The following is a 25457-nucleotide window of genomic DNA, read 5'->3' as shown; positions in this document are numbered from 1 at the left end:
GGGAAGACGGCTGCCATGGCTGCCCGGAGCCGAGGCCAGTTCCATTCTAGAAGGTGAGAGAATTATCGTCTGAGGCATCTTCTTCTGTGAGGACCCATGGAAGGAAAGGCTCAATATACAGACAGCTTTGTTTGCTGGGTGAGTGAGGGGAGCCCTCGAGGGTTCTGCCGGCGGGGAGGCGCGCACAGGCTTCCCACGGGAGTCAGTGCGCTGCTGGGCTGGGAGGGAAGGCACCTGCCAGTGGGAACACTTCTTGCATCAGTGAGTTTATCGCTTGGTCATTCCAACATTCTGAGTCCTGGTGGGTTTTTTTTTTTTTTTTAAAAGGGTCATAGTACCCAACTGCCAAGGGTAAAACTGCACACTGACTAGGCCCACGAACAAAAGACGGACTCTCACCCTCCCTCCTGTAAGGTTTCCATGAAGCCCTGCGTGCAGGCCAGGGAGCTTGGGAGCATCCTGAAGGGATCTCCTGTCCCAAAATGGGGTTCGAAGAAAAATATTTTGCTCCTCTTCCAGGAATGCTGTCAGGCAGGAGGATGCCGAATGTCCGTTTTCTAAAGAAACAGGAAGGTTTATGTTGAGAACCATAACCAAAGTCACCCGGGAGACCCCCAGGGAGAGTGGAAAACGGGAGGGAAAAGGCAGTGAAAGTTACATTCCAGAGCAGGAATGGTTAAAGGCACGGAGGCCGGGCCGGTACCAGGCTGATGTGGCTGCGAACAGACAGGTGCAAAACTCAAAGCACCAAACAGTCCGAAGAATTGCCAAGGCTGAGAGGATGAGACAGGTCAGTCCAGCTAGAATTCCAGGGATAATTCCCCGTGGAATCTTCTCATGGACAGGGCAGGAGCCCCCAGGGCGTACAGCGCAGTCCCAGCTGCAAGAATGTCTGAGCTACAACAGGCATCCGTCCATTCTCCAAGTAAAAGAGGGTAAACATGGTCCCAAGTCTCGTATCCATCTTGCATTTCCAACACACTTGGCTTGATGGGCAAGAGATTAGGAGGTGTGTTGCTCCCTCCCAGAGCCCTGCAGACACCCGCTGACGCTGATGGGACTGCTTTCCTTGCAGTATCTGAGAGGTAAGAGCGTCTCCTCTCTTCTGCCTCCAGAAGCTGGTTCCAGAGATTTCTTCATTTCTCTCCCGGATGACCTTCATTTGTTCTCAGCAGCATTTACAATAGGCAGTTCTGTGCCTGCACCGGAGGCAGGCTTTCACGCATAAACCTGCATGTTGCTGCGTGCTGGCTCAGACATGTGTGTCCCCGTTCCCCGCGGACCTCCTCCGGCCCCTCCGGGAGTGGGGCTGGTGGTCACGTCTGACCAGTCAGAAGCAGAGTGGGGTGACGAACTTGACCACTGGTCAGGAGACTCTGGGGATGGGGTCAGGTAGGGATGCTCCCCCTGCAGGTGACCACTGTGGCTGGGTGTTCGCTCGGCGGCATTGGAGGAAGCGTAACTATGCTGTGAAGGGGGCGTGGGGTACTTGCCCACGGAGGCTGGGAAAGGGTGGTAGGTGGGGAGGATGGTCTGAACGACCTGCCCGTCCTGCTGGGGCATCACGGCAGCGGGGAACGCCATGCTGGGCAAACGAGCCATTTCTGGAATCTGGTACATGCTGGGCATGGGGCCTGCAGCAGCCGGAGGGCAGCTGGACTGAGACGGGGGTGCCCCGGTGGGCTGGGCAATCCCGCCTTTGGGGATTAGCTGGAAAGTCACGATGGGGGGCAAGGGCTCCCGGGGGGCGGTCATATGCTTCCCTTCGGGCGGCCTGCTCTGAGGAGCTATGCCAGGAGGGGTGCCCTCAGCTGGTGCCAGTACCATACCAAACATCTCATTGTACTGGCTCTCATTCATCTCCATGCGGTTCATCCAGTCTGCCGGGACAGGGACCGGATGCAGCCTACCCACGCTCCCCGCACTGCCGCTGCCTGGGGGCACCATGTGGTGGTGGGACAGCAGCTGGCTCACCGAGGGAAGCACAGTGCCGGGCCCGTGGGCCAAAGGCTGGATCTCACGGAGGTTAGAGAAGGACAGTGCATGCTGCGCGTGGACGGGGGCGGGGGCCGCGGCCGCGGCCAGCATGGGGTTGGGCGAGGCCTGTAGGAGGCCAGGGGATGTGATCATTGGGGAGGAGGTGGTGTCGGAAACGTAGGTGTGAGGGGACTCGAGGGAATCGACGGGGGACAGAGTCACGGAGCTCTCCGACAGCTGGGCCTTGTCACTCAGCGACTTCTTCCTCCGGCCACCCTTGGCCTCCTTGGCCTCCTTGGCCAGGTTAGGGAGGCTGGTGGGCACGGCGCTCTTGGCGTTGGGCCGTCTGGGCTTCTTGCCCATCGGAGTGTGTTTGAGGCTGAGGAAGGACCGGTTGGGCCCGCAGATGACGGGGGAGAGGGCAGCGGTCAGCACGGAGCCGGGAGGGCTCGGCGCCACGTTGTACTCGTCCAGCAGGCGCACGATGTCGTGGTGCATGCGCTCCCGAGCCACGTCCCGGGGCAGGCGGTCCATGTGATCCGTGATGTCCCGGTTGGCAAAATGGTCTAAGAGGATCTTGGCGGCCTCATAGCTCCCCTCCCGGGCAGCAAGGAACAGCGGCGTCTCCTCCTGCAGGGAAGGCCCGCAAAGAGCACAGTTGAATGAATGACTCTCTTGGGACCAGAGCCATGTTTCTCAATCCTTTTACTATCACCCTCCCCTTAGACATTCTTTCCCAAACCGCCCCCCTGCGTGAAATTTTAATGCCACCGATAGACTGTCTCTCTAGCTATGTGCTGAACGGATATCTATGCTTCAGGCGAAAGAGTACGATTATTTCACCCCAGCCCAGGAACCAATTTTGCCCGTTGAGGGCAGTGTCTCCTTAGGTGGGAATGTGTGAACTCAAGCATGCTGCTGAGGCAGAGCGTCGTAAAAGAGCACTGAGCTCATCAAAGTAGGCGAAGGAGTTAGAAATAAGCAAGGCAGCGGGGGAGAACCTAAAGCACGTGCAGAGCTGGGAAAAGTAAAAGAAAGCGGAGAAAGGACATGCACAAGAAGAACTAAAGTAGGGGGAAGGGAGAAGATGAGCCAGAGAGGGAAGCCTGACCCAAAACTCAGAGGAAGAAAAGCAAACAGGAAAACATGTGGTGTCCAAGAGCAGAAAAGAAGAGCAGCAGGAAAACAAATGAGAAAGAAGTGAGCAAGAGCAGGGCAGGGCACAGCAGAAGGGCCGTCCAAGACCAGCGAGGCAGCGAGGCTGCACCGAGTCACGTGCAGAACGGCCTGCAGCAGGCTGAGTACCGTGTGGGCAGAGGTTCAACCCCGGCCCTTCCCTGGGGGAGCCCGATGCCCTTCCTAAGGCTCCCGCCCAGCCCGCTTCCTCCTCTGTCTACACTGATCACAGGCGGAGCCGCGGGAGACAGGGGAGGCCTCAGATGCTGGGCGCGGCTGGGCCTGCCCTCCCGCTCGGAGCCCAGACTGCACCTTGTTGTCCTGCATGTCTCGGTTGGCCCCATTTTTCAGCAGCAAAAGTGTTGCCTCCACGTTGTTGACAGCCGCTGCCCAGTGAAGAGCAGATTTTCCTGCAAGAGAAACGTTCGTGTAAGCAGGCGGCGTAGAGGACACGTCCCGCTCCTCGCATCAGGAAGTCAGTTCCCTGTGGGGTCCAAGGACAAACTCCAAGTACTTCCTCCTTCCCCCTGTTCTAGGAGTGCTACGTGCAGGCTGCTCAGCCTCCAGAGGACCTCCCGGGATGAGGACCATTTGTCTGTGGTGCCCCCGCCCTCCACATGGCAGAACCGACCCTGCCACAGTGAAGACCGTATGTATGTATACACGCCAGAACGTATACTTAGGGTCTCTAACGGTGCCCCATCCCAGGGAATCCGGCTCTCATACGTCCTCATGAGAGTGGCAGGCCAGGCAGCTCACACAGGCAAAACTTTCACAGACCTGCTTTGAGGCCCTGAGCCCTCCCTAATCATCCCTTCCCCTCTTCATCCACGCACCTCCCAATGGCTCAGCTCTCCAAGCTCATCATGTTAAGAGAAAGACTGGATGGACGGATGAACCTTCAGTGGCTTTGGACCTGAGGCAGGTCTTTAAGGACCAACAACCCTCCCCCTTAGAGGATGCTCTGCAGGTCAGAATCCCAACCCCGCCGCGTCCCTACCGTGGTCGTCCACCGCGTTCACGTCTGCTTGGCAGTTGATCAGCTCCGCCACCATGCCCTCCACAGCCAGGCGCGCAGCCAGGATCAGGGGTGTGGTGCCGTCGTTCATCCTGGCATCCAGATCGGTCACTCGGTTGCGGATCAGGATCTAGAAGGGAAAGTACAGGAGAGAGTCACCTGGATGCAGAATGTAATGACACTGAGAGGAGGACCAAGGGCGTCGTAGTGGAGGCCGCGCTGTGAGTTCCTGGAGGGGAAGAAATGTCTTGTTCTTTTTGTGCCTGAGTCTCTACCAGGATCAATCAACAGATGTTTGTGGAATGAATGAATGAATGAATGAATGAATGAACGAACGAACGTGTTCAAGACAATGGCTCCATGTAAAGTGAAGTCCTACTTTCTAAAGAAAGAAGGGGGGTGTGGGAAAACACCACCTCCATTACGGTGTACAGGATGCTTCCAATTTCCTCAAAAGGGTGCAATACCAGGGCAAAAGGAGCACACTGTGACTTCACGTAAAGAAACCACAGAGGAGCCCGTGGAAGCCCACGTGGTCAGGTAAACCTGTAGGCAGAAGCTGACACTAGCAAAGGCTTCATCACAGGTACCACTCCCCTCGATCTACTCATCTGGGAGGCATTCTGGCACCTCAGAAAACCACGTGTTTCGCACTCAGGACACTGCTGTCGGGTCTGTCACCCCCTGGCTACCGACAATTAGGTCAATTTGCCTGCCTCCCTTTTCCAGCTTTCCCATCTAGCAAGCCCGGCTCTGCCACCTGCTTTATTCTCTGAAAGAAGTGCTGAGTAATGGGATGCTAAGTGACTTAGCAAAGACAAGACACTGCAGATCATGTTCTTTACCTGGAAAACACCTTGGGCATCAGCTGCCACTGCGGCATGGAGAGGGCAGCGGCCCATGTTGTCCTGGGCGTTGGCGTCTGCACCTGCGTCCAGGAGACGCTTGGCGGCATCTGCCCTCGAGTAGCGTGCGGCCAGGTGCAGGGCCATCTCGCCGGTCCGGTCTGTCTGGGCCTGCAGGCTGGCCCCCTGGTAGACCAAGTCTGTGATGATGTTGGCAGACGAGTCCTCTGCGTCCTCATCTTCCTCACTCACGTCTGAGCTGCCTCCTCGGAGGGAAGCCAGCATCAGCGGGGTGCACCCATCTACAGGAAAGGAGAACCCGGGACTCAGGAGGAGAACGGCCCTCGTGTTCAGTTAACCCCGCTGTCGGACAGTTCAACACGAGTCACGTTATTCGACTGGGAAGAATCCCTGTGCTTCTGGTGATCCTGGCCACCTGCTCTTCCACTGGGAATGGCCCCCCAGTAAAGGGTAATGAGGCAGCAAGAAGGGTTCTTCTTGAAGTTAAACAAGCTTTCTGTGCAAGTCCCTAAGGGTTATGTTACTTTTAAATGGACAATTTAAAATATTCAGTGTTAATAGAGCTATAGGCACCGAAGTTTCAGCTAAATGAATTCTCCATCCCTCTGCTTTGGGATATGATTTTTCAGTTGTACTAAAATCTCTCTCGTTCTAGCCGGTTTGGCCCACAGACTGAAGGGTTGCAGGTTCGATTCCAGTCAAGGGCACGTACCTCGGTTGCAGGCTCGATCCCTAGCCCCTGTCAGGTTGCGTGGGGGAGGCAACCTATGATGTGTCTCTATCTCTCCTCCTCCCTTCCACTCACTAAAAATATCCTCGGATGAGGATTAATAATAAAAAACCCCACCCCACTCCCACCCCCAAACACAAACAGAAAAGTAAATGAAATCTATCTCATATAATCAGCCCACTTGTTCGAAAGCACGCTGGGCGTGAAGCGGTGTGCGATCCTCCCTGTCTGCTCCTGTGAGTTCATGTCTGCATGTCCCTATTCCTCAGCACTGTCTCCTCACGCTGACTCAGCGCCTGGGAAACTGGCTGGGGGCACATCACCAAGCAGGGCAGACACGGGAGGGACAACACAGAACCCAGGCAGGCGTGGCCTCGTGAGGGGAGGCTGGGTGCTGACCTGGGCCCCGGACGTTCACGTCCAGCACGTCCACCTCCTGCTCCGCCTGCGGGGGCGTGAGGGCCAGCGACGGGGTCCTGCGGATGTCTGCGGCCTCGAGGTGCTGCTGTGTCCAGGGGCGTCGATCGATGGGGTCGTCTTCTGAGAGCAAAGCCTCAGCTTCAGCCTGAAAGGGGACGGCACGCTGGCTGTGAAGCTGCCCACCACCAGGAGCTGCGGACGAACCTAGTCCCGAGCCTCCCGCCAGCTTCCTCTCAGCCCAACCTCTAACCCTCAGATCTGCATCCACGGCTGCCTCCCAGCTCCTGCTCACCTGTCCCGGGTCACCGTACAGCTCTCCCACCCCCACCGCCCAAACTCTAGCCTCAGCCTTAATACCTGACGTGCCTGCCTACCTAACATGCCATTTATAGGTCCCCTAGGTGCCATTTCCTTGCTTCTGGGCATTTGCTCACGCTGGTCCCTCTGTCTGCCAGGGTCTCTCCCAATCCTCTAACTCCTACCGCCCCTTCAAATGACTTTGGACTTTAATTCCTCCCGTGGGTCCTGAAGAGCACTCTGCTCCCCTCTCCTTCCTGACCCCGTGCTGGGTGCTCCTGGGTGCCTGCACTCCAGTCGCTACCACTAGACAGACTAAGGTTCCCGAGAACAGGGCCCACACCCTTCCCAGGGCTGCCTCCCTGTGCGAGCAAGTGCCGGGCACAGAGCAAGTGCCCGGGAAATATTTGTTGAGCAATAATCATTATTACAGTTTTAAACTCAGCTGCCCGCTACTGAGTATCTAGCATGGGATAGGAAGTAGGTAAGGCACTTTACTAGTACACGTACTGCTGTATTTAATCCCTACAACAACTCACAGAGAAAAGAATTACTAATATCCCTGTTAATAGCATTATTTTACAAACAAGGGTAATTACATACAAGGAGGTTAAATAACTTGCCAGCTACCAAGTAGCAGAGTTTTGGACTTGACTCTGTGCTCAGTGCATGCCAGTAATACTCAAGGTCCACCTCCTCACGCTGACTTAGAATACCCACGGGACATACACGTCCCAGCCACGTATAGTTACGGACCGATGGCCTCCCTTTCCACCTCAGCCCCAGCCCAATCCACCTCTTACTTCTAAATGGCGTTAGTTCCTAGGTTCAAGATGAGGAGCCTCTAATGGCCACTGGTTTCTTCACTATTAATCCCACCCTCCCTTCCAGAGGGGAAATGCCCGACAGAGCAAGGGCGCGATGGAGCCAGCAGGAAACTGTTTACACACCTCAGTCCTTACCCGGCTGCCATCTACGGCACTTTAGGAAGGAAGCATGCTTGTTGCCTGTTTTATTATTCTTAGAGTTCTTACTGAAAACACACAGAGGTCACCCAAGGCCAGCAATGACCTGGAGATCCCTGCCTTTCATGACCACCTGGAATAGCCGTGGCCCGGGCAACGTATAAAGAGGATCACTCCCATTTGGGACACTCCTGCTCCTAAGGACAGGAACGGAAATGTGACCCGAGCGTGGCCGATGGTTGCCAACTCACCTTGGCTTTCTTTGGCTGGGGCCCTTCATCGTCGACCCAATGCTCACTTGTTCCAGAACCTATCAGGTTAGCCTCTGAGACTTGCGTGGAGAGATTCCTGATGGCCAGGGTTAGGAGGGAAAACAAAAGAAGAGGCGTATCATCAACGGATCCGGAGGATTGCCACACCTGTCCCACCAGGACACACTCTCTTCTCTACTCGCTTTGGCCCACAGGGATGGGCAGCATTTTACATCCCTTTACCGGAGTAAACATCCTTTCTTTCCCGCTGATCAAGAGCTTACAACAAAGGTGTGCCTTGCTCTGGCCTGTGTGCTCAGTGTTTAGAGCATTGGCCTGCATACTAAAGGGTCTCAGGTTCGATTCGTGTCAAAGGCATGTACCTGGGTTGCAGGGTCTCTGACCCTGTCAGGGTGTGTGCGGGAGAAAACCAATGATGTGTCTCTCCCACATCCATGTTTCTTTCTGTCTCTCTCTCTCTCTCTTCCTCTCTTCCACTTTCTCTAAAAATTAATGGGAAAAGATATCCTCAGTTGAGGATTAACAAAACAGAACAAAAAGTGTGCCTCAATACAGAAGCTGAGCACCAATGCGACAGATACACGTACAGGTCGGCAGCACTGGCCTCTGGCTGCTATTTCACAGCTGCTCAGGGGGTACCCAGAGTGTGGTCACGTGTGGCGATGTGATCAGAGCTCAGAGCTAAAGGCATCACCCACACGACCTGCCTGCCTGCTCTACCCCTGCTCATCATTGCTGTGAGCAGTGCTGCGGGCAAGCCGGCTTACTTCAGCCCCACGGCATCCTGTCCCACCGGCTCGCGACGCTTGTGATTGCTGGACTCCCGGCGAAGGGTGAAGCCTTCGGGCAGCCAGAGGGAGCCGTGCTTACGCTTCCGTTTTGCCATGATGACCACCAGCAGCAGAAGGAACAGGATGATGACAACAGCGACGGCAAGGAGATAGAGCAGCTGGGTGGGTTTGGGACCCAGGGATTCACCTGCAAGTGCAAGCGACAGGAAACGTGTTGATAAGACATTGAACTTCCCACAACAGCTTTACGTTTATCCTGAGGGCAGCTGGGAGCTCCCAGCCCTCAACAACAAAGAGCTGCATGTTGAGGAGTGTGCCCTTCCTCTTTGTCCCCAGGTGACGCCCCCCATACCTTCCCCCTAAAGCAGTGCTACTCACTGACGACAGAGACAAGTGGGTAGGACAGGGTGCCCTGGATAGCGTGAGAGGCCAGAAGAGCTGCGGCTGCATCCGTGGTCTTGAAGCACTGGTCTGAATCTTGAACACACTGGCGGTTGTCGATTTCCAGAAATACCTTAGAGCTGTGGGTGCCCAGGGGAAAGAGGAGAAAGGGCAATGAGGAGTTAGGCAGGGCTGCACGAGCCTTCCTTGTCTCCTGCAGCGTCGGCCTCTCCGCTCTGTGGTGCTGCCTCCTCCAGAAAGCTCTCAGAAATCAAAGTATTTCTTCTTCAGATCCTACACACTGATTCCTGCTTAGGGGGTACCTCACCTTCCTGGGCTGAGTCCAAGCCTTCTGACTGAGGCCACACACAGCTGAGATGCCAACGACTGATATGAGAGAGAAGTCCCGCTAAAGGGATGTGAGGTGACCTGGCGAGAGGTTGGGGAGCCCAGCATCTGAGGAGGCCTCCCTGCCTCCTTCCTCATGCTCGCTCCAGCCCACCTTGCAGATCCCCAAGATCAAGGCAAACTTTTAGTCTTAGACACAGATCCTGGGACCGTGCGTCTGTTTTACCTGGTGGGCTGTTTTATTTGTCTGGGCTTTGCATTTTCACAGATTACGTTATGACTTCCTCTGTGTATCGAAGTGCTCAGCTTTATAAAATTAAACTTTAAGCAGCTCAGAGCCCGGCCAGCATGGCTCAGGGGTTGAGCGTCAACCTATGAACCAGGAAGTCACAGTTCGATTCCTGGTCAGGGCACGTGCCCGGGTTGTGGGCTCAATCCCCAATGGGGGGCATGCAGGAGGCAGCTGATCAATGATTCTCTCTCATCATTGATATTTATAGCTCTCCTCCCAAATCAGTAAAAATATATCTAAAAAAAAAGCTCAGAAACCAAAAACCTACCCAGCCACCTCCTGGTCTGGATCCTCAGGAAGGGACCTGCGTGCCAGCCTCGGCTTCTTCAGGGCAGCCGGCTTCTCGCCGTAGTAGGGGTAGACCATGAGGTGCCCCTGGGGGTCCCGCTTGATGCGCAGGTTGGTGTGCAGCAGGGTGCCCAGGGCCCGCAGGAAGCTGCGCGCGTCCTGCAGCAGCTGCTCGGGGGGCATCAGCACCACGATCACCAGGGTCCCCTCGGCCAGGTTCTCCGGCCGGTCAGCAGCGCAGTCCAGCCCGTCCCAGCCGCACTCCTCGCTGTTGCAGCCCTGGTCGCAGTGGTCGTCCCTGAAGTGGTCTGCGCAGTATGTGTCGTACCTGGGCAGGGAGGCAGGCCGGGGGGAGGGGCTCAGACGAGGCTGCAGCTCCATTTGGTTTTCCACTGGGAACTACGCTGGATTTTTCCTACCCATCTTCTGTGGCCCAGGTCAGGCCCCAGATGCCCGTGACGCCTTCCCTGGATTTCCCGCCCCTGCCATCTTAGAGCACAGAGTCTGCGCCACACGGCTTCAGGGGGCGCGCCCTGAACGAGAGACAGCACGTGCTCACTGTGCCACACGGGCTAGGGGCCCCTGGTAGCTCGTCGTGTTTTTAAATCAGGTGGACAAACAAGAGGAAAATCAACCTGCCTCATGCTTCCTCTATTTCTGTTTGCACCGCCCCTGGCGAGGTAACCAGGGGCACTGGAAGTACAGGTGTCTCCAGAACCTGGATACATAGCTCCGAGCCATCAAGACGTGTCCATATGGCTTCTATTCTCCCCACCCACACTGAGTCCCAGCTAGGGAAGGTGGGCAGGGAGGTGTGTGTCCCACACAGGAAACCACATCTAACTTGTACAGCCTCTTTCAAATACTAGGAAAAGGAAATCGAGTCCCAGAACCTAAATGGTGCACAGTCCACTTCATCGGCACTCCCCTCCCTGACACCCTGTGACAGTCATACCATTCGGCACAAGCTGCCACGCTAGCTCAGCAAGCACTGAGGTGTCAGGAAGCACTGGGTGTGCTTTGGCAATTTAACCGCTGGGTCTCGGTTCCCTCACCCTTGAAAGACCATTAACAACACCCACGCCTCACCAGGCTGTGGAGAACTCATCAGAGGCAAATAGAATGGGACAGCTAACAGGACAGTCTCCATGCGACCCACAGAGCGCCCTGTAGCTGCAAAGCGAAGACCAGGAGGGCTGCGCGGCCTAACCTAGCTCCACTTCCTGAAAAACCCAGCTGGGAAAGGTGGGGGGTGAGCAGGCAGAGGTACAGACCTTTCCATCCATCCTGCGGGCAGGTTACGTGAGAGGCTGCCTGAGAGTGGGCAGCACCACGTCCAAAAGGCATTTCCCCAGGAGGTCACGAGAGCAGCAGGTGAGAAGGCAGAAATAGGCAGAGAGAGGGTGGTTGTGCAAGGAGCATCCCGGAACCTCTGCCAGCCAGGCAGTGCCCCGGGCGGCGTGCGGTGGGACGAGGCTGGCGCCAGGAAGCAGAGGGCCTCGGGCACCAGTCTGAAAGCAGAGGCAGGTCGGGCGGAAGCGCTGGAGTGGTTAGGAGCAAGAACAGGAAACCGAGGTGTGTTAGTGACAGTCGCCCTCCGCTTCGAGGGACCCAGGACCCTTACTTGCACGTCTTGCTGTTCCCCTGGCACTCAAAGTTGTCGAACAGGCACTCGGCCGTGTTGCACAGCTCGTCACACTGGTTGTTGATGTAATCCCAGCAGGGCAGTGGGGAGGAGCAGTTGGCCCAGGGGTTCTCCATGGTGAGGGAGCAGTCACCCCCGTCCCACTGGCAGGCGTGGCTGTTGCAGGCCTCATCGCAGACGCCGTCCCGAGCTTTGTCGGCACAGTACTGGCTGTGACAGGTGGCAGGTGGGGTGCTGGTGGGGGCCGTGTGGAGCTCACAGCGGCTGCCCCGGAACGGCGGAGGGCACTGGCAGGAGTAATACGGGGGCTGCCGCTGCGGGAGGCAGCTCCCCCCGTGCTGGCAGGGGCTACTGGCACAGCCCAGCTCGCACTCCTGGGGGTTGGGGCAGAAGCAGCGGGGCCCTGAGGGCGTGTGGACACACTGCTCCCCTCGCCTACACTTCACGTGTCCACAGCTGCTCTGGCATCTCGCCCCGGAGAACCCCTGCGGAAATCAGTGAACAAATGAGGATGGGGGGGGGGTCGATTCTTGAGGGCATGTCCCATTTCCCCTCCCAAGCCTTCGGCCTCCCACCGCTAGGGAGGCTCAGATTCCTCCACGCAGCCAACTGGACCAAGTTGCAAGAAGAGACCTCTTCAAGTCAACCCTTGGGATGATGTGAGTTCTACCCACTTAAGATCACGCCCAAATTAAATCCACAGGTGGTGATGGGATAAGACGCAGGTGACACTGCATCTGTTAGCACCTTTCCTAACCATCGTTCCGTCGCTTACGTAAGGCCTTTGGGGAGTGTGGGGAATCACTTCAGGAGTTCTGGGTAAATACACTTCCCCATGTCAGTCATCCCTCCACTTCCTGCGCGGCCCCGGCCAGGGTGCCTGCACAGGCTTCCCTTCGGGGCCTCCACACCGTGATCTCTGTTTTAGGGAGGTTTCAGCCTCTGCCAGCAGCAAAGGGGCCTGCACAGCAAATGGCTAAAATCAGGCTTCCTTCTAGTTTAAGCAGCAGCTTGCTCCCAAACAGCCCCTGCTGAGGAATGCAGGCGAAGCTGCGTTTCCAACCAACTCTGCCCCCAGCCGGGCAGCAAGACCACCTCCAGCGCAGCACCCGCAGCCAGAGACAGCAGTCCTCTCTGCGAGGAGCATCCCCCACCGCGTGCGGGTTCCCTCGCTGCTTCCGAAGACCCACAGTCGCAGACTAGGGCGCCCACTGTGTCAGTATCTTAGCTCTACACGGAAAACCCAAGCACTTTCTTCTAAGGGAGCTGCAATGGAGAAACCTCCCCACCAAGAAAGCCCCCCTACAGCATGGGAAGACCAGCTAAGCTCGGCTCGGTCAGACCGTATGAAGACAGCGTGCGCCTTCAGGAGGCAACACGGCACTTACCGGGGGACAACGACAAATGAAACCATCAGGCATGTTGCTGGCCACGGCACAAGTCCCTCCATTCAAGCAAGGCATCTGGGGACACACGTCGACGAAAGTTTCACAGTGACGACCTCAAAACAGAAAATGAAAAGGAGCTTTAGGAGGCAGAGTGTAGCTGCAAGTTACTGAGCAGAGCCCTGGGAGGGTGTGAGCGAGCCCAGGGTCAGAGGTCAGAGGTGGGGTGGGAGGTATGAGCGCTCAGGTCTCAGCCACAGAGACAGGGAGAAGCACGGGCCGACCTCATGGTGCCTGACCCACCCCCTCACCTGTCTCATCTACACGACAAGCACGCCTGGCCTACATTCCCACCTGACTCACAGAACAGGATGGATATGAAAAGTGACTCTAAAACCATCACAAAAAACAAAAACAAAAACGACACAGCTTCTTAGTGAAGGCATTTAGCTGTCATAAGTCAAAGGAAACATTTAGCAAAACTGTTCACTGCGTTTTGTTAACATCGTCTACTTCATAGGAGAGACTTCCCCAGACCAATACATATAAATGCTGATTTGCAATTTATAGAGAATTTTCATCCATAACATCTCTTTTCAATCATTTTTTTAGCCTTTTTGAAGCCTGATTGGTGCTGCTTTAAAATACAGCTTAACTTTCCAGAGTTCATTTCCCCACTGGTATTGCTCAGAGGAAAAGAGCTCTGTGGATGGATGCTGGTGATGGCAGCACAACAGCGTGAATGTACTTACAACACTGAGCTGTGCACTTAAAAATGGTTAAGATGGTAAACTTTATGTGTATTTTATTGCAATTAAAAATGTGATTTTGCTCAACTACTCCCAACATTCTATTTTTTTATATCTCTGCTACATACTAGTAAATGTATATATACTACATATGCGTATAAATATATATGATATATATATATATATCATATATATATATACATATAAAATCAATGTATAGCAAAAGAGAAAATGTAGAGACTGTAGACCAGTGATTCCCAAAGTGGGCGCTACCGTCCCCTGGTGGGCGCTGCAGCGATCCAGGGGGGCGGTGATGGCCACAGGTGCATTCGTTTTAACTTTTTTTGTATTACCTTTCTATTCTGAGTTCAATAAATAGTTTCATAATTTCAAACTTCAATGTTTCTAATTTACACCTTTCTTTACTATATTTTACGAAAAAGGTAGAAACATTAATACATATACCTTTCTGTTTAATTGCTATTAAAATTTAAAAAAAATTAATTTCCAGGGGGCGCTGAGTAATACTTTTTCTGGAAAGGGGGTGGTAGGCCAAATAAGTTTGGAAACCACTGTTGTAGACTAACTATAAAATCTATGGAGCACAGACCTAAGAAGAAACTGGGCCCTGACCGATGCTGGTCTAGTTTTCCTGCCTAAGAAAAGCTCCCTCAGGTCTGGGTGGGCCCCCCAGGCCCAGCCTCCTCGTGGAGAGGCCTCACCTGTGAAGGCGCTGCGGCAGACGCACATGTAGTCGTTGGTGAGCTGTACGCAGTCCAGGCTGCCCTCCGAGCTGCAGGGGTTGGACAGGCACTCGTTGATGTCCCCCTCACACCGCTCTCCGGCAAAGCCAGGCAGGCAGCGGCAGCTGTAGCCCCCGATCTTATCCACACACTGCCCACCGTTGAGGCAGTGGGGGCCCCTGGCACAGTCGTCAATGTTCTCTTCACAAAGCAGGCCTGGGGGGAGAGGAGAGTGAGAGTTAGGACCGTTCTGGGAACCCTGCTCTCCAGCAAGGTTTTCATTCCATTCATTTCCCCACCTTAGGGGGACAAGACTTGGCAAGTTTAAAAACACACATCAGCTGGTAAATGGGAATCATTTATTCAGGAGGCCACTGGCTGTTTTCCCTCGAAGCTCCAAGAAATCTCGCCACCAGGCTAATGTTGCAAAATGCTATGATTTCCACATTCTGTGTTTCATGGAACATCAGATGTCAGCAAGACCCAGACAGCACCAAGGACATGAGTCAGAACCTCAGAGCCAGGCAAGAGGCAAGTGAATGAAACGGCGAGTTACCAGAATTCAGAACTAAATATCTGATTTTTAACGCCTCCTCCCAACATTAAAATTGCATTTGTAACTTAGAGAAAGCCCTGGACAGAGAATGGGTAAGCTGATTTCCTACCGCGGGTGCCTGGCGGGCAGGAGCACTTGAAATGGTTCACCAGGTCGACACAGGTGCCCCCGTTCTGGCATGGCTGGTTCTGGCACTCATCTACCTCGTACTCGCAGTTGACACCCTGGTATCCTGGGACGCACTGCCAGGGGCAGACAGAAGGACAAGAAATACTGGACCATCGTTGGAAACAGACCACGAGAGCAAATGACATCTGGCACAATACCGTGACCTCTGCCCCGTGTCCTGGCTCAGGCATGTTTCTGACATCACCCCCCTCCCAACCACCATCCTGTGCGGGGCTGACTGCCGCCCACCCACATTGACCTCTTCCCGCTGAAGAAGCTACCATCGTGGATGGCAAGGACTGGATCCTGAGGGATGTTTCAGGCAGGCCCCTATGCAAAACTCCTGTCCCTCCTGGGGGCGGTTGTCCCATCTTTAAAAGATGTGTTCATTCCCTTGTAGGTCATGAAGATGCTATGACTCGGCCAAGGAGTCGTGTGGATGGTGGTAAATTATTCATCTCCAGGTTCAGGCAGTGAATACTGGCTCTGAGTGTTAAAACGAGCAGAGGCAGCCCCAGGGAAGTGAGATGGTTCCAGACTGCTGAAAATATCTTGCTACAGCTACGCTAACTTACGGCACAGGGGACTGAAAGAAACAAATGTATGCTTTCACAGGAAACACTGGAATGGTGTTTGGTTAAAATTTGTAAAAATAAGACATATGCAGCTAAATTCAGTATGCTGGTGTTCACAATAGCTGGACCATCTTCCGGGAGGTCTCTGCTGTGTGCCTGCCTCTTACCTCACATCGGTATCCACCAATGAAGTCCCTGCAGGTGGCTCCGTGCTGGCAGGGATTGGACGCACACTCGTCCAGCTGCTGCTCGCAGTAGCTTCCGGTGTAGCCCAGGGGGCACTGGCAGTGGTGCGAGTTGCCGGCATTGATGCAGACGCCCGAGTGCTGGCACAAGCGGTCGGGGGTCACCCCTGGGGAACCAGAGGAGGAAGACACGTCACAGAAGACACAGGACGTGTCAGGTTCAGACCAACTCTGAGCAAACTCATCAAGCCAGTGGGCACATTGGCTTTTATTCCTGTCTAATTCAGGGACCCTGACATCGGATATGTGTTGAAAATAAACAAGCCCTGAAAGTGGCATATGCCTTCGTTTCACTTAAAATACAGTTCTTGTTCTTATGAAAATATAGTGACATACAACATTATATGAGTTTTAGGTACACACCATGATAATAATTCATAATTTATATGTATATATCTCATGAAGTGATCACTATGATAAGTGCTGTAACCATCTGACACCATTCAACATTATGATGATATTATTGACTATATTCCCTAAGCTATAAACTACATCCCCATGACTTTTTTATTTTATAACTGGAAGTTTGTACCTCTTAATCCCCTTCATGTTTTTATTTTTTTTTAATTTTTAAAATATATTTCCTTATTAATTTCAGAGAGGAAGGGAGAAGGAGAGAGAGATAGAAACATCAATGATGAGAGATAATCATTGATCGGCTGCCTCCTGCACACCCCCTACTGGGGATCGAGCCCGCAACCCAGGCATGTGCACTTGGCCAGAATCGAACCTGGGACCCTTCAGTCCACAGGCTGACGCTCTATCCACTGAGCCAAACTGGCGAGGGCTCCTTCATGTTTTTAACCCACCATCCCTCCAACAACCATCAGTTTGTTCTTTGTATCTCTAAGTCTGTTTTTCTGTTTTTTGTTTTTAGGTTCCACATATAAGTGAAACCATATGAAAAGACAACCTACTGACTGGGAGAAGATATTTGCAAATCATATATCTGATAAGGGATTAATATCCAAAATATATAAATAATTCATATAACTCAACATCAAAATTTTTATTTTTAAAATGAGCAGAGGACCTGAATAGACATTTCTTCAAAGAAGACACAGAGATGGCCAACAGACATGAAAAGATGCTCAAGATCACTAATCCCCAGGAAAATGCAAATTAAAACCACAATGGGATAGACCTCACACCGGTCAGAAAGGCTATTATCACAGTCAACAAATAACAAGAAATAACAAGTGTTGGCACGAATGTGGAGAAAAGGGAGCCTTTGTGCACTGTTGGTGGGATTGTAAACTGGCGAAGTATGAAGGTTCCTCAAAAAATTAAAAATAGAACTACCATATGACCCAGCAATTCCACCTCTGAGTATTTATCCAAAGAAAACGAAAACACGAATGTGAAAAGATATATTCACCACTATGCTCATCACAGAATTATTTACAACAGCTAAGCTAAGGAAGCAACCTAGGTGTCCATTGATAGCCGAATGGATCAAGAAGAGGCATACAAATACATTTCTTTTTTGGAATCTCTAAGCCTGTTCCTCTGCCCTTTCATCTCAGGCCCTTTTGCCAGAGCCTTGCCCACCCTGTACTGCCTGCCCTAAATGCCGCTGGCCAGTCAATACTTCAGGGAATGGCCCTTGGGCCTGAGGGGCAGAGCTTACCTCTTCCCTTGGCAGCCACTTCACAGGAGACATTGGGCACATCGCAGTAGGCACCAGCCCACCCAGGTGGACACAGGCACCAGGAGTGCGCTTTCTCTTGAATGCAGGTGCCTTTGTTTTTACATGGAGACCGACTGCAGAGGTTCACCAGTGTCTGAAACAGAGGCGCACACACATGTCAACATCCACACACCGGAAACGAAGAGAATAGGTTACGCTGCATTTTAAGTAATCAAAGAAAAACACGTTAATTACTTTTCCCCAAAAGCCGTCACCCAACCTGCCGGCGTGGCTCAGTGGTTGAGCATCCACCTATGAACCAGGAGGTCACGGTTTGATTCCTGGTCAGGGCACATGCCCAGATTGTGGGCTCAATACCTAGTGTGGGGTGTGCGGGAGGCAGCCGATTGATGATTCTCTCTCATCACTGATGTTTCTATCTTTCTCTCCCTCTCTCTCCCTCTCTGAAATCAATAAAATTATATTAAATAATAATCATAAAGCCCTCATCCAAGCCTTAAACTAGATCCAATGTCCTCAAGTAATCTAATCATTTTATATAGTCCAATTCCTCTTAGCTCTGCTATTTAAACAGTTCTTATGAGAGAAATGGAAGAATTTGAGGAAGCCCAATAGGTTAAGCTATTCCCTACATCATGATTATGTCTGGATATAGGGTCACACTGTCAGGCTAGAAAGCAAGAGTCAAGCTGTCAGACAGGTACACGTCTCCCCGTGCCAATCCTGTGCGAGGAATCCACGGGGGTCTCGAGCAAACCTGTCTGTGATGAGCATGATCTTAAAGCCTGTTAATATGCCTAAAAACTGTCAAACAGCTTGTTTCGAGCGGAGAAAATCAGGCTTATGAAAAAGTGAGGCAAAGAGTGCAAGCAGACTTGGGCCTTTCTCCACTGTCCCATGTGGCCTCTGGGAGAGGCAGGAACGTCACAATACAGACGGTTTGTGAAAGGAGGGGCCGGCGGGGGAAGGGCAGAGTGCTCCACCAGCATTTATACTCTCACACCGTGAGAATGAGCAGAAACCCAATGAGGATGTCCCCGACCCGCAGAATCCGCAGCAAGCTGTTTAACATGCAGAGGCGGTAACATCTGCACGCCCAACATGGACAGAGCCTTACTGAAGGGCACCTGTAAGGCTCGTTAAATGTGGCCGTTCATTCCCGAATTCTTGAGAGTTCTGTGATGCTATCATTTTACCACGGTTTTAAGAGGTAAAATAGCATAAAATTACACACAGTGCTTGGTATGCAACCTTGGAAGAGCTGGCTCGTCCCTCCGGGACTTGGTTTCTCCGTCCATGAAATGAAAGGCTAGACTAGTTGGTTCTGAGGGTCCTTCCTAAGAGTCCAGAACAATGTAACTTAGGAATTTGCATTTAAAAGATGTGTGCATAGCTTGGTTGGAGGTTGTCACAACATCGTAAGACCTGACACTTGTCCCCTTAGATATATCTGACCTTTAAATTTTAATTTTTTAATTGTTCTTTTTTCCCTTTCTGTATTTCCAATGTAAACAATATCTATGTGCTTACTTCCCACACGTATTTGTCTGCAGTTCTCAGTCTGTTAACAACAATTTTTTTTTTTGATTTCAGAAAGGAAGGAAGAGAGAGAGAGCTAGAAACATCAATGATGAGAGAGAATCATTGACTGGCTGCCTCCTGCACACCCCCGACTGGGGATTGAGCCCGCAACTCGGGCATATGCCCTTGACTGGAATCGAACCCGGGACCCTTCAGTCTGCAGGCTGATGCTCTATCCACTGAGCCAAACAGGTTAGGGCTGTTAACAACAATTTTACTGTTTATCTGGCTAGTGTCACTATTTTGCAATTTACTAGCTACTAAGAAGTTAACCTGATTTATCTCAGGGACAGCCCTGAGACCTAGAATTTTCTCTTTCAGGAGGGGCTTATGTGCCTAGAAAAGAAATAGGTACGGAACTTGGCTACTCTGAGGAAGCTGAGTGAGTGGGCTGGAATTTAATTACCTGACAGTTTTTCCCAGTGTAGCCCAAGGGGCAGGTGCAGCGGTAGGTACCCAGGCCATCCACACATACTCCTTCATTCAGGCACGGATGAGAGTTGCATTCATTGATCTCATGGAGGCAGTATGGGCCAGTGAAGCCCACAGGGCACAAGCAAGAGAAGGAGTTAATTCCGTCGACACACGTGCCCCCGTTGAAACAGGAGCTAAGGAGCAAACAGGGAGAGCGCCATCAGCAGGGTGATCTGGTCCTCTGACCTGCTACTTAAAAAGTAAGGTTCCTGGAACCTAAGATGCTAAGGAGGCCAATACTCCTGAGCCTCCCAAACCCCTCCACCCAGTAAATTTTACCTTTTTCCAAACTAGACTGGTTGCCCCTTGGCCTTGAGTCCCAGCTTCCTATCCACAACCAAGAAGCTTAAGTATTTAAAAGGCTGAGTTTATGAGCAATTCCCAGAGAAAGTGAAGGTTTCCAAATTTTACCCAGTCCTTCTATATCACATTTCATTTTATCCCTAAGCCAATTTCATTTCTAAGAAAAGTGCTAAACAGAAAGCTCTTAATTCTAGATTTCTTTATGAAAAAGAAACACAGCAAATTTGCTAATAAGTAAAAAAAAAAAAACCCCACAAAAAACAGCCTCCCAGAAATTACTTAAACAGTGATGACACATCTGTAAAGAAATAAGAATTTTTAAATTGTCAACTAATAGGAATGAAAGACAAAGAGGAAAATTTGTCTTTTGTTCAGAATTACAGCTCTTTCTGTTTCCCTAAGCAAGAAATGAATGATAACCCACCACTAAGCTTGTCAGCCCCTGACCTTTGACCTGCTAACTACACATCTACAATGAATCAGGGCTGGGCAACAGGAGATGACTATGGACTGGGACCCACATGCATGCCTTGCCCCTGCCCCGCAATCCCAGTGCTGTGCCCCCTCTTTCTGGAGTGTATGGGCACCCACCTCTCGGTGCACTCGTTGATGTTGTTCTCGCAGTGGACTCCTTCAAATCCCGCCGGGCACTTGCACGTGTAGCTGTTGACGTAGTCGGAGCAGGTCCCTCCGTTCTTACAGGGTTCGCTCAGACACTCGTTAATGTCTGTCTGGCACTTGTCCCCGGTGAAGCCCGCAAGGCACAGGCAGGAGAACGTATTCACTCCATCGACACAGGAGCCTCCATTCTGGCAAGGATCTAAGCCATTAGACACGAGAATCAGAGCTCCAAACAGCAGCAGCAGCAGCAGCAATTTAATCTGAGACTCACAAAGGTGGGCGACTTGTACTGAGTCCCACTAAGAGCAGTAACTTAGTAACTCAGGGAATGCTTCAAAGAGATTCCTCTGCCTTAACTCCCAAAGCTACTAGCTTCGAAAAGATTTAAAACACTAATATTAAGGGCACGTGATAAACTGTCGGGGTGGACAGTCTCAGACCTGAGAGGCAGTTGCCCCTGCCAGCTCTTCTGTGGCCCCTGAGTGCTTTCCTGGGCCCGGGGCTTAGGAGCCGGCTGGCATACTCACTGGCGAGGCAGTCATCGATGTCCTCCTCACAGTCCATACCGCTGAAGCCCGGAGGACACTCGCACATGTAGCTGCCCTGGGTGTTATGGCAGAGACCACGGTTCAGGCAGGGCTTGGAGACACACTCGTCAATGTCAATGGTACACCGCTGACCTAGAAACACAGGGCAGTGAGTGGTCCAGTCTGGGGACGCGGATTCCACAGAGATTACGAGGGGCCTGAACGCCAGCTGGGGGATGGGCTACTTCAAGGGCATTCTGGTTGGTCCCCTGCTTTGGGAAGTCCCTGAAGGCCTCTGTGCCCCTGGCAAGCAGCTGGCCAGGTGCTAAAATTCCCTGCAGGACATCATGGTTTCAGGCTCAGGCTGGAGTCTTCCAGGCACCAGAGGACCCCAGAGACACGCAACGTGGAAAGGCTTTATAAGTCATTCCCATTAGCAGCTCCTGTGTTCTGGATAAACACCAGGGCCTTCCATTTATTCTGATGACCTGCCCACATGAAAAAATGTTTGGTTTCTCCCTTCCTGGGTTGTTACCTTGCCAGCCAGGGGCACACAGACAGGTGTAACTCTCGAAATTGGGCGCCTCTCTGCACACAGCAGCATTCTCACAAGGGTTTGGGGAACAGGGAGCCAGCACCGTCTGACAGTTCTTGCCTGCAAAGCAAATGACAGAGTTCAGGACAGAAAACCAGCCACGGAATTGGAAATTTCCCCGATTCTATACCAAAGGAAGTTCTCCGAATGCACGTCCACAGCAGTGGTGAAGAGCTTTGGAAGCTGAGAGACCTGCGGCCCCTGAGTCTTGGCTCCGACTTTATTACTAACTGTGTGGCCTCAGGCAAGTTACTCATTTCCTCTGAGCCTTCCACATCAGTAAAATGGAAATCGGGATAGCGCTCATAGAGGCTTTTGAGGATTCAATGAAAAAACGATCAGTAAGTGCTTATTAGTTAGAGCCTGACACACAGAGTAAGCACGTGACGACGGGGGGGCTGCTGTCATCGTCCTGCTATCACGAGTAGCTGCGTGCATTTGACACCTGCCTCAGTCGGGAGTGACAGCTTCTGCATCTCCACAGCTAAGGTTCGGCTACTTGGAGGCTTAGCCACACAGACCCACTTCGTGTGAACAGGGAAGAAGCCACCACAGTACGGCCTCCTATTCCTCGCAGCCTCACTGGCCCGTTCCAGAAGGCAGTGAGGTTGACCAGAAGGCCCCGGAGGGAGGAAACAGGGAAGTGATCCTGAGTGCCTAGCAACATGTCTCCTTATATCGACAGCAACAGCACGACGTCAGTATCTGCCCACCAATGTTTTCTGCCTCAGTATGCTGAAACCAAGCTTCCAGACACAAAAAGGATGCTCTTATTAAAAGGGAGATGAGGTTGATTTTAAAGTCAAGTTGCAACTAACTTGATTTAAAATTTTATCCTAAAATTTTGTATTCAGAAAGAAGAACATTACCACAAATTTTCACCAATGTCCCCAAGCAGCTTTTTAGTGTGTCTGGTCAGAATAGTGGCTCACAGGGAAGGCAATGTTGCTTAGTGGCCTTCATGCGGGCCAAACTCAATGCCAGGCAGAAGCCTTAGCCACACTCAGCACTGAGATTTCACCTGCACAGGCTTCCAGTCTAATATAATTAATTTCTCTAAGTTCACACATAGGAGATTCTTTTATTGGCATCCTAATCTAAAGCAAAACCGACAGCTGGCACAGAGTAAACATTCTTATAGTATCCGCATAGCAAGAAGACAGAATGAATAATTTCAACATGAACTCTACACACAAGTCACACCCAGGCAAGTCTATGATGTGGTTGCATAGAGTGATGTCTGCTTATATCTCCCCGCAGCCGTCAACATTGAGTCTGTGGTTGTGAGTGAGATGATCTTCTCACTGCCAGTGAATGTGGTCTGCACTGTCGCTCTGAAATGAATGACACGGTGGAGACTGTCTTTGTCTGGGGAGAGCTGGGGATCTCTGATAACTCTGATTTTACCCACCAGGCTGGCTACATGCTGTTTCCCTACATAAACATGTCTTCTAAAGTGGGGTAGAGGGAACAAGTAGCATCAAATCTTCCAGGTCACAGAGTCATGCTCAAGGCCACTTGCCGCTCTACACCCCTCAGAGTCACTAGTCACAGCTACTGTGCACAGCCCAAGGCCAAGGCATCCCGCCCGCATGCTGCTCACTGCAGAGCATGCAACGCCATCCCCATGTTTGTTTTGTTTCCCAGACATGAAGAAAATGGGATGACGAGGAGGTAAACAAGCCACACAAATACAACCAATCACAGGATGGCAGTAATGAGGCAGGAGAACACAGCAGACATGTCCAAGCACACTCCTGAAATAGCACCCGAAACAAAGACCACCTGGCATACAACGGAGGCACAGCACGTCTTCTGTGTGTGAGCGCCATCCGGGGCGTTACCTCTCTGAATGAGACGCAGCTGTGCGGACCGGGAGGAGAAGAATGGCAGTTAAGAGGACACGCTCTGGGTTTAGAGACTTGGGGACAAATCCTAGATCTACCACCCCTCTCTGTGACCCTCAGCAAGTAACCTCTCTTGCCTCAGCTTCTTCATGTATAAATGGTGACAGGAACTTCTACCTGTAGGGTTATTGTGAGCACTAGAAGAAATAATCCAAAGTGTATAAAGTATCTGGCACATAATAAATTAGCAAGAAGTGGTAGTCTTGTTATTGAAACCAAGACAAGGAGCATGGACCATGGAGACACTGCTCCATTCACAATAATGGATTAAACCATCAGCTCTGCATCAGTTCCAACCACACACGATGAAAAAAATCTCAAACCCTAAAGAGCCAAGAAGGCAATGAATCTCCCAGCACTTGCACGAGGGAGGTCACAGTGATTTCTCAGAGCTTCAGATCCAGTGAGTGAGGGCAGGACATGCGACGGGCGAGTCCTCTGAGCAGCAGCCCCACAGATCCAACCTCTGAGACTCTGTGGTTTGGAGTGACAAGGGGGGACGAGCATCCCCATGTCCCCGCACTTTCAGGGCTCACCTGTGTAGGGCAGCACGCAGCGGCAGGTGTAGCCACTTATGTCATCAAGGCAGGTTCCTTGGTTCAGGCACGGATTTGAAGCACATTCGTTGATATTCACCTGACAGTTATGGCCTGTGGATAGAAAAGGGGAAAAACCCAAACCGTGAACCTTTCTGTTAGCCTCCTATTATCTGAATTACTAAGCAATCCTCTCAGTGGTAAACATGAAACACCTCAGAAACTGCATTCATTTCTTCAGGCCACTGGAACATCTGTTCATTGGTTTTAGTGACAAGTCTCTGACATAGAGCAAGTAAAAAATAGTGCTTAGTTAAGATACGTTCTGATATCCTAAAATCTAATGCACCCTCAAATATGGTACAAATAATTTCTCAATAATGAACCAAGAAGTTCATTAAGAGCAAAAATCTGCTGCTTAATCTAAATATAAGCTCTTTGTACACAAAGTATCTGGTCAGGGCTTAACAAGGGGGTATGCGTTATCGAGGGGTGACATTCCTGAATACATTAATCAAAGCCTCCGAGTTATGCCCCCTCTTCCATCGATGTGGTAAGACTTCCTGAGGTCACAAAGCTGACTCCTCCTGATCAAGATATGAATTCTACTCCCACTCTAAAAAAGAGAAAAGAGGCACTTATGGGGACAGGAAAGTACCCAGCTATTACACACCTTTGCATCTTCAATAAAGCCTTAAAATAGAGGAATTAGGGCACTGTAAAAATGATCTGGGAGTGCAGAGGGCTGGCTATTCAACAGTCATACAAATATGGACTGTACATTTTGATTTTGTTTGATCAGTAAGTCTCAATGAGATAAAGACATAAAAGTGCTTTTAAATCTATACGCTTATTCGCAAATGTAATATATCAGTAAATTAATAACTAAAATACGGTTTCAGAACGTTTTCAACTAATCAAATAAAATGTCCCTGAAATATACTCCTGATTCGCAGTAGCCTGGCACCGCTTTTTAAAAAATATATATTTTATTGATTTCAGAAAGGGAGAGGGAGATAGAAACATCAATGATGAGAGAGAATCATTGATTGGCTGTCTCCTGCACGCCCCCTACTGGGGATCGAGCCAGCAACTCAGGCATGTGCCCTTGTCCAGAATTGAACCTGGGACCCTTCAGTCTGCAGGCCAACGCTCTATCCACTGAGCCAAACCAGCTAGGGCCTGGCACTGCTTTTGAGTGGAGAACTCAAAGACTAAGTGAATAGAGCAGTCCAAATATAAGTGATTTACCCATGGATTCTCTCTCATGAGTTTCCAAGTGAAAACTGATGGCAGAAAAACAACAGTAACAACCCCAAAATTATTTTACACAATACCCCCCTTATTCTGTATTTTTCCAGAAGGCCACGGGGAA

The 25457-nt window shown here is 51.5% G+C and overlaps 1 protein-coding gene across 1 annotated transcript in view; it reads right to left on the bottom strand.

The window, feature by feature from the left end:
* Nucleotides 1-322: 322 nt before the first annotated feature.
* NOTCH2 (notch receptor 2) overlaps nucleotides 323-25457 on the bottom strand; it is a 128670-nt gene continuing 103535 nt past the window's right edge. Inside the window, exons 15-34 of the mRNA XM_081112153.1 lie at nucleotides 24083-24196; nucleotides 21580-21699; nucleotides 21045-21197; nucleotides 20488-20716; nucleotides 19526-19727; nucleotides 17518-17671; nucleotides 15810-15994; nucleotides 15009-15141; nucleotides 14323-14559; nucleotides 12855-12967; nucleotides 11446-11951; nucleotides 9802-10149; nucleotides 8891-9033; nucleotides 8489-8699; nucleotides 7701-7797; nucleotides 6167-6332; nucleotides 5017-5318; nucleotides 4154-4301; nucleotides 3466-3563; nucleotides 323-2607 (exon numbers count right to left, since the gene is read on the bottom strand). Of these exons, the coding sequence (XP_080968279.1) occupies nucleotides 1219-2607; nucleotides 3466-3563; nucleotides 4154-4301; nucleotides 5017-5318; nucleotides 6167-6332; nucleotides 7701-7797; nucleotides 8489-8699; nucleotides 8891-9033; nucleotides 9802-10149; nucleotides 11446-11951; nucleotides 12855-12967; nucleotides 14323-14559; nucleotides 15009-15141; nucleotides 15810-15994; nucleotides 17518-17671; nucleotides 19526-19727; nucleotides 20488-20716; nucleotides 21045-21197; nucleotides 21580-21699; nucleotides 24083-24196 (5048 nt within the window). The 3' untranslated portion in view covers nucleotides 323-1218. The remainder of the gene's footprint in view (nucleotides 2608-3465; nucleotides 3564-4153; nucleotides 4302-5016; nucleotides 5319-6166; nucleotides 6333-7700; nucleotides 7798-8488; nucleotides 8700-8890; nucleotides 9034-9801; nucleotides 10150-11445; nucleotides 11952-12854; nucleotides 12968-14322; nucleotides 14560-15008; nucleotides 15142-15809; nucleotides 15995-17517; nucleotides 17672-19525; nucleotides 19728-20487; nucleotides 20717-21044; nucleotides 21198-21579; nucleotides 21700-24082; nucleotides 24197-25457) is intronic.

Source organism: Myotis nattereri (genome assembly GCF_964212035.1).
Source record: "Myotis nattereri genome assembly, chromosome: 18".
NCBI lineage: Eukaryota > Metazoa > Chordata > Mammalia > Chiroptera > Vespertilionidae > Myotis > Myotis nattereri.
Note: the sequence above shows the minus strand (reverse complement) of the source record. Positions and strands in the feature narration are given on the sequence as shown.